Source organism: Rhamphochromis sp. 'chilingali' (genome assembly GCF_963969265.1).
Source record: "Rhamphochromis sp. 'chilingali' genome assembly, chromosome: 22".
NCBI classification, from domain to species: Eukaryota; Metazoa; Chordata; class Actinopteri; order Cichliformes; family Cichlidae; genus Rhamphochromis; species Rhamphochromis sp. 'chilingali'.
This window is the reverse complement of record NC_137950.1, coordinates 4,226,556-4,240,134: the sequence shown is the minus strand read 5'-3', so window position 1 is coordinate 4,240,134 and position 13,579 is coordinate 4,226,556. Positions and strand designations below refer to the sequence as shown.

Here is a 13,579-nt window from a genome sequence, read left to right as displayed (position 1 = left end):
CTTAGCTGAAACGCTTAGAGCTGAAGTCATTTGTGGAACTACAATCTATGAGGAAATGTTAACGTGTCTGGAGCTGAGTGTGAGGAGGGAAAAGAGAGAAGTCCAGAACATAAACTAAAATGTTTTTAAAAGAAAGATATAGAGAGACAATAAGCTAGCTACAATAAAAATACATTTTAAGACGATATTTTGTTATAGCCATCATGAGTTGCTGTGTAAAACAGACTAAAATCAGTGCCATCCCTCCCCATTCTGCTGGTCAGATGATATTAAACTAGAGCTTTGTGGCCACAGAGACGCTGCTTATGTTTGGAGAAACAAGGAAGAGGCATCTAACCTATGGAGCACTGCCCCACAGAGTGAAACACGGTGGAGGTATTGGGGATGCTTCAGTGCATCTGGAACTGGGAATCTAACAAGGTAGAAGGAATCATGAAGAAAAAAGGATATGTGAAGATTTTGAAAGAAAACCTGAAGCAGTCAGGAGCAAAACTGAATATTCTTGTTTCTGTGTGCAAAGTAGAAAAATGCAAACATCCAAATCAAACTAGGGTGTTTGGAAAAGCTGTTAGAAAGCATTCACTCTGTTTAACAGGTTGGGGTAATAATTCTGTCCTCGTCTGCAACTGTCAAACACTGTTACATGATCAGACGATGAGTTGGACATTACAGAAAATATCACATGTGTCTGGAACCTACCTATGACGGCATTGGGCTCTGTTCCAAAGGCACACACACAGGGAGAGCCTGAGGGGACCTGGAACTTGGAGAAGCTCCACTTAGAGCTGAAATATTTAGGCAGGAAGCTGGCTGAGGCCAAGCTGCAGAGACAAAGATAAACAGGGTGTTTTAGGCTTTATGTTTATAACACTGCATCGGATTTAATTACTACGCAACAGATTCTTCTCATCATCCAAGTTCAGAAAAAAGAAACACTTAAGCAAAGACCAACCTTGACTGTTTGTTCCTTTTTGGGTCCTCTGCAGCAAATATGTGCACTGTGCCATGGTCACTGGACACACAGATGAGGGACGCGTCCTGATTAAAATTAATGCTGAAAAGACAGTAGACCAAGAAAATAACACACTTTCAGTGACTCAGATACACAGAGGGACAAAGTAAAACCTGCAAACTGGTTGCTCTATTAATGAGTGTGCGACACAGTAAGTACATTCCATTAAAGCTTTGCTAGACAGGCACTGAAAGATATAGTTAAAGCTTTCAAAACAGTACAGCCCATACCCTGATTTCTTCCTAAGACCAAATTATATGGGAATCCCTCCTGTAGACTCATCACCAGCAGGAGGGACCATACTGCCCATTCTGCATATTGTCAGGTGCCCTGTTCAGTCCAATCCCTGGCTATAGAGGCTGGGCTAGGACAAGGAACCTCACCTTTTGGTGGGAAAGGAACTTGAGGCAGTGTGTCAGGGTGAAAGGCACTGGCTAGATAATATTCAGTGTTCAACTCAAGCTAGGACCCTAGAACCAGTCTCTTGAACAGGAGCTGCGTTCCAGTCTGGAGCTGCATTCATTAAAAGGCAACAGGCAGTGATGGGTACCTCGGCTCGGCTCAATTGACACCCCTTCTCAACGAGAAGTCTGGGCTCGGGTGAGGCTGACTGCTGAAGATATCTACCTATTCGGAACCATGATAACAGGGTTCTGGCGGATCGGAGCTGGCTTGGCCCAGGCTTATCGAAGAATTAAGGAAGCGGAACCGGCTGTTCAAACCCCACAAGGCTGCCCGCTGGGATTGAAATGATGGGAAGAGGCGTGAGTTTCTCAAAATGGGCTCATTGAGTGCAGCACGGAGAAGATCTTGGAGAACGCACGGCTGCCGTGAATACTCAGAACAAGACCTCTGAGTGAAAAACTGGATTACATCTGGAGGGGCTCGCTCGAACAACACCTTTGAGCGCAAATTCGATCACATCTTGGGGAAGTGCACTGCGGTCGTGAGTTCTCAGAACCTGCTCTTTGAGCAAAAAGAACGACAACATCACGGAACGTAAGTTTGGATAACATCATAGAAAGCTCGTGGCTCTCCAACGGGAGATTGAGAGACCAGTGTTGGACTGTTAGAACAGCTTTGAAATTCATATGAGTTGTTCGCACTAAAGTAAAAACCATCATCACTTCATGCGGAGACCCTCTCGGCGCCAGCGGCGGTCTCAAGGCTGGAGCTGAACAACAACACTCTGATAACGACTGTGTTGAGTCTGTTCCTTCCCATTCCATGCAAGGCCACCTGGGTTGGCTGGAAGACTGTTTACTTAGCCTAGCAGGGCGAAGGACACTGTCTCAGCTGAACTCTGGACACGCACACACATATATATACATATACACTGATATGCACACACTCATCCCCCCTCCCTTTCCAAACGCCTTCGACGCTTATTCCCTTCCGATGCTGACGGTGGATCAAGGAGACCAGCGCACAGGCTGCAGGCCCGGATGTACTGTCTAATTCGGCTGTCTCTAACCCTTTACCCACCCCTGTTGCTTGTCATGTGTTTCTTTGGTGTATTAAGAGTTTTTTCATGTGCTATGTGCAGAGGTGTCTTTTTTTCTGTTCTCAAACTGATCTCCCTGTTGGAGCTCAGTCTGGGGGGAGTTATTTTTTTCTCCTTATCTTTCCTCATGTGGTGCATTTTCCATTGTTATACCTCTCTGACCTGTCTTCCCCATGTGATGTTTGTGTAATGTATGTATGGTCAGAAGGGTAAGTCGGCGCTGGCAAAGGTCGGCAGCCTTAACCCAATTTCCTTCGGGGTCAACCTTCAGGATCAATAAAGTTTTATTGAATTGAATTGAATAACTGTACAGTTACAATGATGGCTTGGTCCACATTGTTAAGTCCAAGCTGGACTTATTCCCAGCGGGTGGCTGGACCTCGACAAGAGCTGCCTTTTTTCTCTGATTCTTTTCATAATTTTTATGGAGAGAATTTCTAGCATAGCCAGGTTGCAGACAACTTTAGTGGGCTCAGTATCACATCTCTACATTTTACAGATGACATGGTTCTCTAAGCCTCGAGCTAACCTCCAGCTAGCACTACGGCGGTTCACAGGAGAGTGTAAAGCGACAGGAAGGAAAATTAACACTTCCAAATCTGAGGTTATGGTTCTCAGCCAAAAAAGGGTGGAGTGCCCTGTCTGGGCCAAGGACAAGCGGCTGCCTGTGGAGGACTTAAGTATCTTGGCGCCTTGTTCACGAGTGAGGGAAGTGGGAGATTGAAAGACAGATTGTAGTGGTCCGCTGTGATAAACAAAAAGCTGAGCATAAAATCAAAGTTGTCGATTTATTGGTTAGTCTATGTTCCTACACACAGAATGAGACTGTTGATACAAGCAGCAAATATTAGCTTTCTCTGAAGGGTGGCTGGTCTTTGACTTAAAGATAGGGTAAGACGTTCAGCCATTCAACAGGAACTCAGAGTAGAGCAACTAGCCCTCCACATTGACAGAGCTAGCTTGCTAACTTATTATTTAATCATTTTGACATGTTTCTCATGCTGTTAGCATTGTGCTAAGCACTTACCAGTAAATGTTAGCTGCCTGTGAGCCTCGTCTTAGCTCCTGTATGAGCTGACCTGCAGATGTGTCAAAAATTCTAATGAGTGTCCCCTGTGGAAATATAACACAGAACACAGGTTAGTAAGAAATACAGCAAAATACACAACTGAAGGAGTGTCCCTTTACTACTACTTTACTTAATTTTCTAAAGTCCGTACTTTCTCTGATGCAGTAGCTATTCTTGTGCCCTGAAGGTTGAGCGCTATGCAGCACAGTGCCCCCTCATGGGCAGGGATGTCAACTGGAGGCTTCTCTGTGTTGGCAAGGTCCACAATCTGTACGTGGCCTGAATGCGTCCCAGGAAAGGCCAACAGAGAGTTGTTGCTGTTCGGACACAGCACACACAGACCTGAGGAGGACAAGGAGAGAAAGCGAGCAAGTGTTGAAAATGTCACACACCTGAAGAACAGTACTTCCACAAAAAAAAAAAAAAAAGATTTGTTGCTCTTAAACAAAAGGAACATTTTTAGCCACTGAGCTCAGTTTTTTTTTTCACTTATTCTTTTGACCAGAGCAGTAGAACATTTGGGACTACAGTTTTGGTGATTAATACGTTTCCAAAGAATCAGCATGGTTTAATAGCTTGAGCAAGTCACAGTTTTATTCAAAGGGTAAACTGACCTTTGGGATTGTAGCAGGTCTCAAACACATGTAGCTGATGTGGGTTGTGGGTAAAGGTGAACACTTTGATCATTGAGTCAAGGACCACCACAATCCTAAGAACCAGGGACAACCGACACACAAGCAAAAATGTAAACTATTAAGTAATGCCAAAAAAAAGGAAAAACAAAATTTAAGAGTTCATTTTTTGGATTTAAATCTTTATCAGCCTGTCTCACTGATGTTAAGATCCTTTATTTTATTCATTTACTCTTTTTTTAAAATGGAGTGTGAATAAAAACAACCACGCTATCAGCAAACAAAAAGATCAGAATACAAAAAAGAGAAACAAAATCATTAGAAACTGCTGCAATAATAACTGAGCTACCTGTCACGTCGAAGTTTCACTGCTTTCACTTCTGTTGAGAACTCAATCTCAATGACAGTCTTCTTCTTCAGGTCATCCCAGATCATCACTGGAGAATAAAAAAGCCGTCACATATATAAAACATACTGCATGTTCTACAGGAAGTGGCATTTTAGTGTTGCAACATATACAGCATTTAACAGACCTTAGTCATACTGTGCAAAATGTGAAAGTATGGTGGAAAAGTAAAACAAAGGGTTATCTGCCTTGGACCTGGAGATATCCCACCAAACTGATATGTGTTTTGCTTCTTTTCCATTGTAATTTCTCAAAACATTACTTTAAGTACTAACAGCAACATCCCACTGAAATCCATAGTTAACACCCTTTGGAACAAAAGCTGCAGAGTGGACAGGTGAATGTATGCATTTATAATCTGTGGCTTTTAGTACAAATAGCAAACAGATTGTGAGATTCTCACTGTGTATGACAGAAAAAAAAAGAATCTTTCTTAATATCTAAAAGTGATCATTTGTCAGATTACAGGACTGATTTAAATCCAGTATTGACAGTAAAGCAAACAAAGCTGACAAAACATACCTTTGTTAGTTGGGTACTTGGGTTTCTTGCCTCCTCCCACTAGTGCTAAATAGTTACACCTGAACAGCATCTCCACGTGGCCAACCCCACCCTCGAGGAATTCTGAAAATGACATTAATGGGCAGTAATGTAAAATACTGTAAAATACAGTAAGTGACAGTAGTAGGTAAAAAGAAAAAAACAAACAAAAAACTGCACTGCTTGCAGTCTCTTAACTGTGGGTTAGCTCAGAGAAAGGAGAGACTGCAGACCTAAAGCAGTTAAATTTGAGTTTAAAGAAGTGCAGGTCATGTGCTTGGTCACATGCTGTCTTAGCCATGTGCTGGGTGAAATGTCCTCCATGTTTCAGGACTTGCAATGCAGTTACAACACTGACTTCCTGTGAGCAGCATCCGCCAAGTTCTAACAATTATTTTGCCTTTGTTTTAAATCACTGAACTCTACACTGTATGGTATTCATCGTTTACATTCGATTTAATAATATAAGACTTTCACTCAGATACTGTTTTTCTCTTACTCTATTTTATTGAGCTATACATTGTTTGGCTTTTTTGTGTTGTTTTTACTGCTGTAACACAGGAAATTACCAACTTCTGTGATAAAGCATATCTTATGATTTATTATGTACTAAGAAAATTATTTAAATCAAACTGTAAAGTAAAAATATATCATCACTCAATGTGCCTTCTCATGCAGACAGCTGTATGTAAAGATCTCTGGGTTTCCCCACACATGGACTTTAGTAGGGTGTGTTACCCAGCTATAAAGAAGGCTCCCCAAGTGTACTCTGATACTGGACAATGCCCTCACTCTTATTTTAGGGTCACTTGCTGCTAGACAGCCAGTTCCTGTCCTTCCTATCCAGGCTTTTCAGGGTGCTTTTTTGGTGGTCCTCATTTTCACTCAACTGTCTTGAGTCTTGCAATCAGATAGACTCCAACTCCACAGTCTTTGACTGCAGCCGACAATCCACTTTCACAAGGAATGTCCATCAAGAACTGCAAAAACTGAAGGGGGGCTACTGTCACCAGCTGCAGCCCATGATGGTAGAGGATTTTACTGGAAAGGCAGCACTTATACTCATATATAAGTATGATACTTTTTAATATTTCTAACAAAGTATGGGTGCTTATCCATTCACGTGAACAGACAAGTATGCCCATTGTTAGTGTTAGTCCATTTTTATTATATTTGTCCTCTTCAAATTAAACTAAATCAAGGAATTCTTGTGGAATTTCTTTTCAAAGACTGTTTTCCTGTCACTGACTTCTTTTTAAAATGGTTTAATATTTCCACACTGCTTCTTCTAATCCATTATCTAGTATGTGAGCAAACCAGTGACTGTAGAAAATAGTATTTACAAAGTCTGAGGCGTAAAATCCCTACCAACAAAAAATATGACCAATCTTTGCAGTCATGTTACCTTGTTTCTCCTTCTCTTTGAGAGGATCCGTGTTGTACACACGAAATCCATTCTCCATACCGCAGGCAAAGCATCCTGTAGAGAGACACCGAGGTCAAACAGCAGAAATCACAAGATGAACACAAGGTTAATCCACTGTTGTTGCCATACAATGTGGTTCTCGTAAATGACTTTACAATATCAGGTCATCTCAAGATTTACAGTAATGAGAACGCACTACATGAGGACACTGGGAAGAATGAGATGCATAGACAAGTGCAGCCCTTATATAGAAAGTGTTTGGATCTCTTCTGGAATTCATATGAAACTGCCGCATCATATGTTGACAACGACGACAGTGACGTTTAGTGCCATGGCCCCATAGTGTAGTAACAATAAGTTAACTTCAATCTTCACAAATGTGGCTGACGAGTAACTTTAACAAAAGGTTGTGATAGAATCACACTCCAACTTTACGGCCTGTGTAAACGTTGGTGGGTGGGGAGCTAGGAAAATGTCGATTTAACGTAAACTACAAATGAACAACATGTTATCTGTATTTTAGAAAATGGACAGTCATAACGAAAAACTGATCACCGGGAAAGCTAACATAAAATTATGCAATTAAGGTGCATTAATGTCGGTTTAACGTTCATTTACCGAAGGGAGCTGTTAGCATTGCTTAGCTAACACTTGCTGACACCCGTTGTGGTCACAGTAATGACTAGTGCGATAAAAACTTAGCTTATATTAGCATTTGTGCTAAGTTTAAATACAAATCAGTTAGTTAATTTCCTCGTTATAGAATTCGACCATTTTTTATCATGTCTGTACCAATTTTTCTAGTTTCTAATTAAGACTCGATAACTGGTTAGCTGAAAACAAAAACGCTAACTATTTTTCGGATAGGTTAGCCTAAGCTAGTATTAACGTTGAGCGCTTAAAGTTAATGTTTCAAGAAGAGAGAGCACGTAGCCATATTTTCACAATGGACTACAATATGTGAACGTGAAAAACTGCAGTTGTTATTTTAGGTTTTATATTTGAAGACGCTGGCTCAGTAGTGATAGATTAGCATCAACGATGCTCCCAAATCACGTTTGGGAGGACAAACCCCCCCACCACGACGCTTCATACCATGATCCTGGTTAAATCCAGCATAGAGGAGTCCATTCCCGTGCGGATTTGAAGGCAGTAAATTCATTATTGTGACAGAACAACCGAATGCCAAACAGCGGTAACAAGTTAATCCAACAGCTGCTGTCTGAGAAGCTAACTGGCTACCATTCCTCCTGACTGTGCTGAATAGGGAGGAGGAAAACAAACGAGGCTGGTTCCTTCTCAGGAAGCGCTGTCACCAGTCGGGAGATCAAAGAGGGTTTGCACCATCCGCTAGCGCATTCAAGAGACGAGAGCAAATGCTGAAATAATTGCAAAAACTTCGTTTTTACTAAATGTTGCTTTCCGACTTAACTAATAAGCGCGTTTTTAAGATCCAAGGGAAAGTCCATCAATATGTAATCCCATCCCATTCTATTGCCCTACAGTTATACGTAATATATACCAAGCACCACGGTTTAATCTGTATTTATCGTCACGATAGTGCATTAAAATATTGTATTAGAAATCATATAACAACCTACCGCCGATATAGCCCCAGTGGCCTAATGGATAAGGCACTGGCCTCCTAAGCCAGGGATTGTGGGTTCGAGTCCCATCTGGGGTGATGTATTTTAAAATGAATTTAGTAAGACTTGGTAGAAAACTTGAAATTTAGACCAACACAACTGCTGGTTTATGATCAGCGGAATCCTGGAGGGTCGCTCATCTTTATTTAATAGGGAACTGTAGCATTACATAGCCTAATGTGGCAGTTCTCGAAGTGAAACATGAATATATAAATACAGCAAAAATAAAACGTCATCAGTGTTCAGTTATGTTCACACCAAACGCCGATAGTACGTGAACAAAAACGCGCCAGACGCCCTAAATGACAGCATTTGCTCCAGGAGCTGCAGCTGCAGAGCGCCTGTCCATCTGCACGGTATGGCAGTCCTTTATTGATACTTGTGCTAATAAATGCTAAACTATTGTTTATACACTGCTAACATGGATGTGGTATGCTATCAGTGAATGCCATCGGAGTTTACTGATAGCAAACTGTGGTATGGAGACGACTGTTTATAATATTTCTAGTGATACTAGACTCATCAAGTCCCGATTTAATTCGATTTATGCTGTTATCAGTGTTTGCAATGATAGCATGGCTGTGGTGTCATATCAGTGTATGCTCTCGGTGTTTCCTGATATCAAACTGTGGTATGAGGACCATTGTGGGTTAATCTTTGTAGTGATACTCACTCCTTTTTGTTTATTTAGACCTGGTTTAATTCTGGTATAGATGAATATTTGTATATAATCCTCGCAGCTGTCAGACTCTATAACAGGGGTCACCAGCCTTTCTTAAAACTGAGAGCTAGATAAAATTGTGAACAGTTTGGTTCACTTTTAGCTATGTGGTTCTATCTAGCATATTGTATCATGATAAGCTGTCTTATCACGGGTTAATTTTTCAAAAATATTAACAATGATTTAAGCAAGGAAAGGTCTACATGTCAACATACAACTCTTTATTTCTATTAATGTCTTACTTCATTCCTACCTGATTGACATTGTTTTATTGTAACAACCAACGATTTATACAGGAAAATAATGTCTATTAACAAGGTTGCCCAAACTTTTTGCATCCCACTGTATTAGTATATTTTGTCATTAGTATAATATGAAATAAATTCTACATGTGTCAAGTCGTGTGCCAACATTTGCTGTGTAGTAGAACTGAGACATCAGTCATTATAAAAATTTATTTGAAATAATATTAAAATTCTCAAACAGAAAATCATTAAACATAAATATATAAAATATAAGAATTTACAGAGAGACAGGAATAAAAAGGACCAGCTGCTCTCCAGAGCAGGAACAAGGCTGAGGAGGAAATGCTCCATTGGAGACTGGTGTGGACTCTTCAGGGACACCAGGATGGCCAGCTCCACCACCGATGGACCGTCCTGGGACCCGTCCCTCATCCGCCTCAGAGCTGTCCTCCTCTGTGGGCCTGTAAAACAGCACAAAACACAAAGAAATGAGAAGGCTGCTACTAGATTTTCATTTTCAACATTGAAAAAAAAACAAAAAAAAACAGGATCTAATCAGATTGGTTGTAGATATTTAGTAAAGGTGATCACAGACAATCCCACAGAGTAAAGAGCTATCAGTGCTTGCTGTACATACCTGTGGGTGCAGCAGCAGGAGCTCAGGGACTGGGGAGCCAGGAGAAGCAACAGGGGATGCTCTGCTGCAGAATCAGTTGGTTCTATCAATACAGTATTAAATGTTAACAGGTTGAATACAATAATCATAGAGAAAGTATATACAGTGGCCCCTCCTTTATTGCAGCAGGGGTTCTCAGAATAACTAGCCCCTGGCCACGCACTTTATACACTTTTTTCCACACACACACGAACATTAGTCACAGTTCTCACAAGTTGATTCTCAAAGTGCAAACCTTTGTAGATTGCAAAACGTAAAAGTATTATTATGCCGCATTTTGTCTTCATCTGCCCGCCACTTTCGTGCGCCTTTTTCCCTCGCGGTGCAGGTGTCTATTTCCGAATGAAGGTCATAGTTATGGGTGTTTTTGTGCTGTTTTTTCTATTGGACGTGATGGTTATCAAAACCAAACATGATAAATTTGGCAAGCGCAGGAGACACGACATGGAGGAGATTTGTCAATCAGGCTGCAGAATGCAATGCTGTACTGTGCAAAAAAAAAATCAGCGAAAAAGCGAAGCAGTGACGGGTGAACAGCGGGACCACTGTGTGCTGTTTATTAATAAACAAAATATATTCCTATATGACAACATGCATAAGAGCAGAACAGCATTTGTACATCAGTGGGAAAATAGCGGTGGCTTGCTAGCTTTTGTGCGGCTTCCCCGGCTCAGTGAAAAATTTCTAAAGACAAATGAATGAACTTACCAGGTTGCCCGATCTCTTCACATATCTTCCTCCAAGCTCGTCCTTTATATTCCTGTCTCGGTACAGAAAGCAGCTGGTGTCATACAGCTCCGGGTGGTTGATTAGCCTTTCCTCCATACTGAATGAAGCATGAAGGGCTTTGGCTGGATCTGCACCTTTGACCTAGGTCAGAGCCACATCACCAGGCTCCTGATGGGTTGTCGCGGCGCGAATTGACGCTGGAGTTCAGATTTTTCCAACTCGAGCGGTAGACGCGATACCCGCGTATGCACAAAATGCAACACAAAAACTGAGGCGCGTGGTTTTATTCGCGAGTCAAACGCGCCAGACGCGCTGCTGTGACGCGCGTTTCAAGCGTTTTTGCGTTTTCGCGACGCAAATCTGCTTTTACATTGACTTTACATGTAAACCTGACGCTCTGGTCGTGTCTATCCAGTTACCGTAGCCAGCTTAGTTTTCTTCACAACTCCCGTGGAAGCCATGTGTGGAATATGATTCTCTTTTATCTTGTTTATTAGATTAGGGTCACTTATACTCACCTTTGAAATATCTAGATATACCACCTTCTTTTAATTTGGCATTTTTGATGATTTATCACTGCACTGACTTCTAGGTAACATAAGATAAAAAATAAAATAAAAAATACCAAAGAGCAATTATTCCAGTGCAGTGGTCCCATATGGACATAGAAATCTTAAAATTTTAATTTTATTATTTTTGCCAGCAATCCTTTACATTCTCTAAAATGTTCTAAATGCTTAAAACCAAGTTAGTTTAGTAATCCTGAATTTGCTAATAGCTATTTTATTCTGCCATTTCCAAATTCTGTTAAATAATTGTAATTATTTAGGTTTTCTAATTTCATAAATGCAACAAACATGGTAAAGTTGATAGCTAGCTAGTCACATATTAAAATGTTTTATTTACAAATAGTAGTAATGCTAATTTATGACTGTTATCATAAGACATTCGTCTTTGGCTCTCAGCAAAGGCTGTCGCACTTTTTCTCCTCTCCTCCTCTCCTTTAGCTTCCCTGCTTAGCCTTTTATGTCCTTGTCTGGTCTCGTGGTTTTTTTTGTATTACTTTTCCCTGGAACACTCTCTCACAGTCTGTTCTCTAAAACCTAAAAGAGGAATTATGGATTTGGATTTGATCAACTGGTCTCTGAATGCAATTGACACCCCTTCTCAACGAGAAGTCTGGGCTCGGGTGAGCCTGACTGCTGAAGATATCTACCTGTTCGGAACCATGATAACAGGGTTCTGGCGGATCGGAGCTGGCTTGGCCCTGGCTTATCGAAGAATTAAGGAAGCGGAACCGGCTGTTCAAACCCCATGTCCATGCAAGGACACCTGGGTTGGCTGGAAGACTGTTTACTTAGCCTGTCGGGGCGAAGGACACTGTCTCAGCTGAACTCTGGACACACACACATATACATATACACTGATATGCACACACTGATCCCCCCTCCCTTTCCAAACGCCTTCGATGCTTGTGCCCTACCGGGGAAGATGGCAGTCAACTGGACCAGCGCAGACATGCTGCAGGACCGGATGTACTGTCTACACCAGCTCTCTTACCCTTTACCCGCCCCTGTTGCTTGTCTTGTGTTTCTATGGTGTATTGATAGTCATGTGCTTTTTGTGCTGAGGTGTTTTTTCTGTTATCAAACTGTTCTCCCAGTAGGAGCTCAGTCTGAGTGGAGTCTTTTTTTCTCCTCCTCTTACCTCATGTTATGCATTTTCGGTTTTTTCCTATCAGCCTACCTTTCTGACATGTCTCCCCAATGTGATGTTTGTGTAAACTTGGTCAGAAGGTTCCTTTGTAAGTGCGCATGCGCCATTAGCGTGCTGCCTGCTGTAACCCTAATTTCCTTCGGGATTAATAAAGTATTCTGATTCTGATTATTTCTGATTGTGTCAGCATTTTTCAAATTAGCTGGCAACTAACCATTAAAGGCTACTCTCCTACGAGTGCTGCAGCAAAATCCTTTTTGAAGAAAGACCACACAGGAGATTCATGGATGTTGTAAAGGAGGACATCAAGAGAGCTGCTGTGACCTGTTCTTAGCATCCTCTGGACACGTCACGATGAAGGCTTCCTAAACAGAGCAGCTGAAAGCAGACATATGCCTGATGCAGCTTTTAATTTTTTAGGTCATCTAAAATTTTAAAACCTTTAGATTATGATACAAAAACCTTATTTCACTTATCTATCTTTGGTTGACTGTTGGTTGTCTAAGTTTATCTCAAACTGTGCTTATAAAACTTTTGTGGTTTACAATGCAGTCACTTGTAAAATTCATAACATTCTAATAAAAACTCTCCTACGTTTACGAGAAACCACCGATCCATCACAATCCACCGTGTTATTGCTATACAACAAAGATGAACAAGTCACCAGCATTACGGACTGACTGGCCAGATAGCTGCACTGGTGTTTTTAACCACATGGACCGGTTGTTTGCTGGATTTGGGGCAAAACAACTTACAATTTGCATTTTATACATCAGAAATGAACTAACTGAAAAGATGCAGCAGACAGTGAAGTTAATGTAACATTGTTAAGACTCTGAAGTTGGGTGTTCCTGACTGGGATTCACCTGCATCTTTGGCCATCTAGTAATACGATGGGGGGAAAACCCCATCGTATTACTAGATGATATGATATTGAAATTACTTGTGTTAAATAACTGACACTTGGAATCAAAGGTTCAATTTATTACAGAAAAACATAATCAAAGGTCCCATGAAACCCACTTTCAGTGGAAACATTTTTATAATCATGGAGGTGTAAAATCAAAGCTGTGAAAATGTAACTACTGCTATTTGTCTAGCAATCTCACAACCTCTTAGCTTTACAAGCTATAAGAATTTTTTCCAGTAGCCAGTTTATTTCAAAGTTAGTGAAAGGACAGAATGTTGCCTACATTGTAAATGTAGGTTGATGTAGATGCTCTGATGTTCACTGCATGATTTTCACAGCAGTCATTG

General features: G+C 41.1%; 1 protein-coding gene and 1 long non-coding RNA gene across 2 annotated transcripts in view; both read right to left on the bottom strand.

The window, feature by feature from the left end:
* wdr45b (WD repeat domain 45B) overlaps positions 1-7,896 on the bottom strand; it is a 9,561-nt gene extending 1,665 nt beyond the window's left edge. Inside the window, exons 1-9 of the mRNA XM_080873280.1 lie at positions 7,685-7,896; positions 6,569-6,643; positions 5,146-5,247; positions 4,567-4,654; positions 4,200-4,294; positions 3,737-3,927; positions 3,544-3,629; positions 953-1,054; positions 700-821 (exon numbers count right to left, since the gene is read on the bottom strand). Of these exons, the coding sequence (XP_080729406.1) occupies positions 700-821; positions 953-1,054; positions 3,544-3,629; positions 3,737-3,927; positions 4,200-4,294; positions 4,567-4,654; positions 5,146-5,247; positions 6,569-6,643; positions 7,685-7,751 (928 nt within the window). The 5' untranslated portion in view covers positions 7,752-7,896. The remainder of the gene's footprint in view (positions 1-699; positions 822-952; positions 1,055-3,543; positions 3,630-3,736; positions 3,928-4,199; positions 4,295-4,566; positions 4,655-5,145; positions 5,248-6,568; positions 6,644-7,684) is intronic.
* A 1,603-nt stretch (positions 7,897-9,499) lies between these two features.
* Positions 9,500-12,460, bottom strand: LOC308391032. The gene is made up of 3 exons (XR_013970553.1): positions 10,586-12,460; positions 9,839-9,920; positions 9,500-9,662 (listed from the first exon to the last, which is right to left on the bottom strand). It is a non-coding gene; the product is annotated as an uncharacterized lncRNA (long non-coding RNA).
* Positions 12,461-13,579: the final 1,119 nt, after the last annotated feature.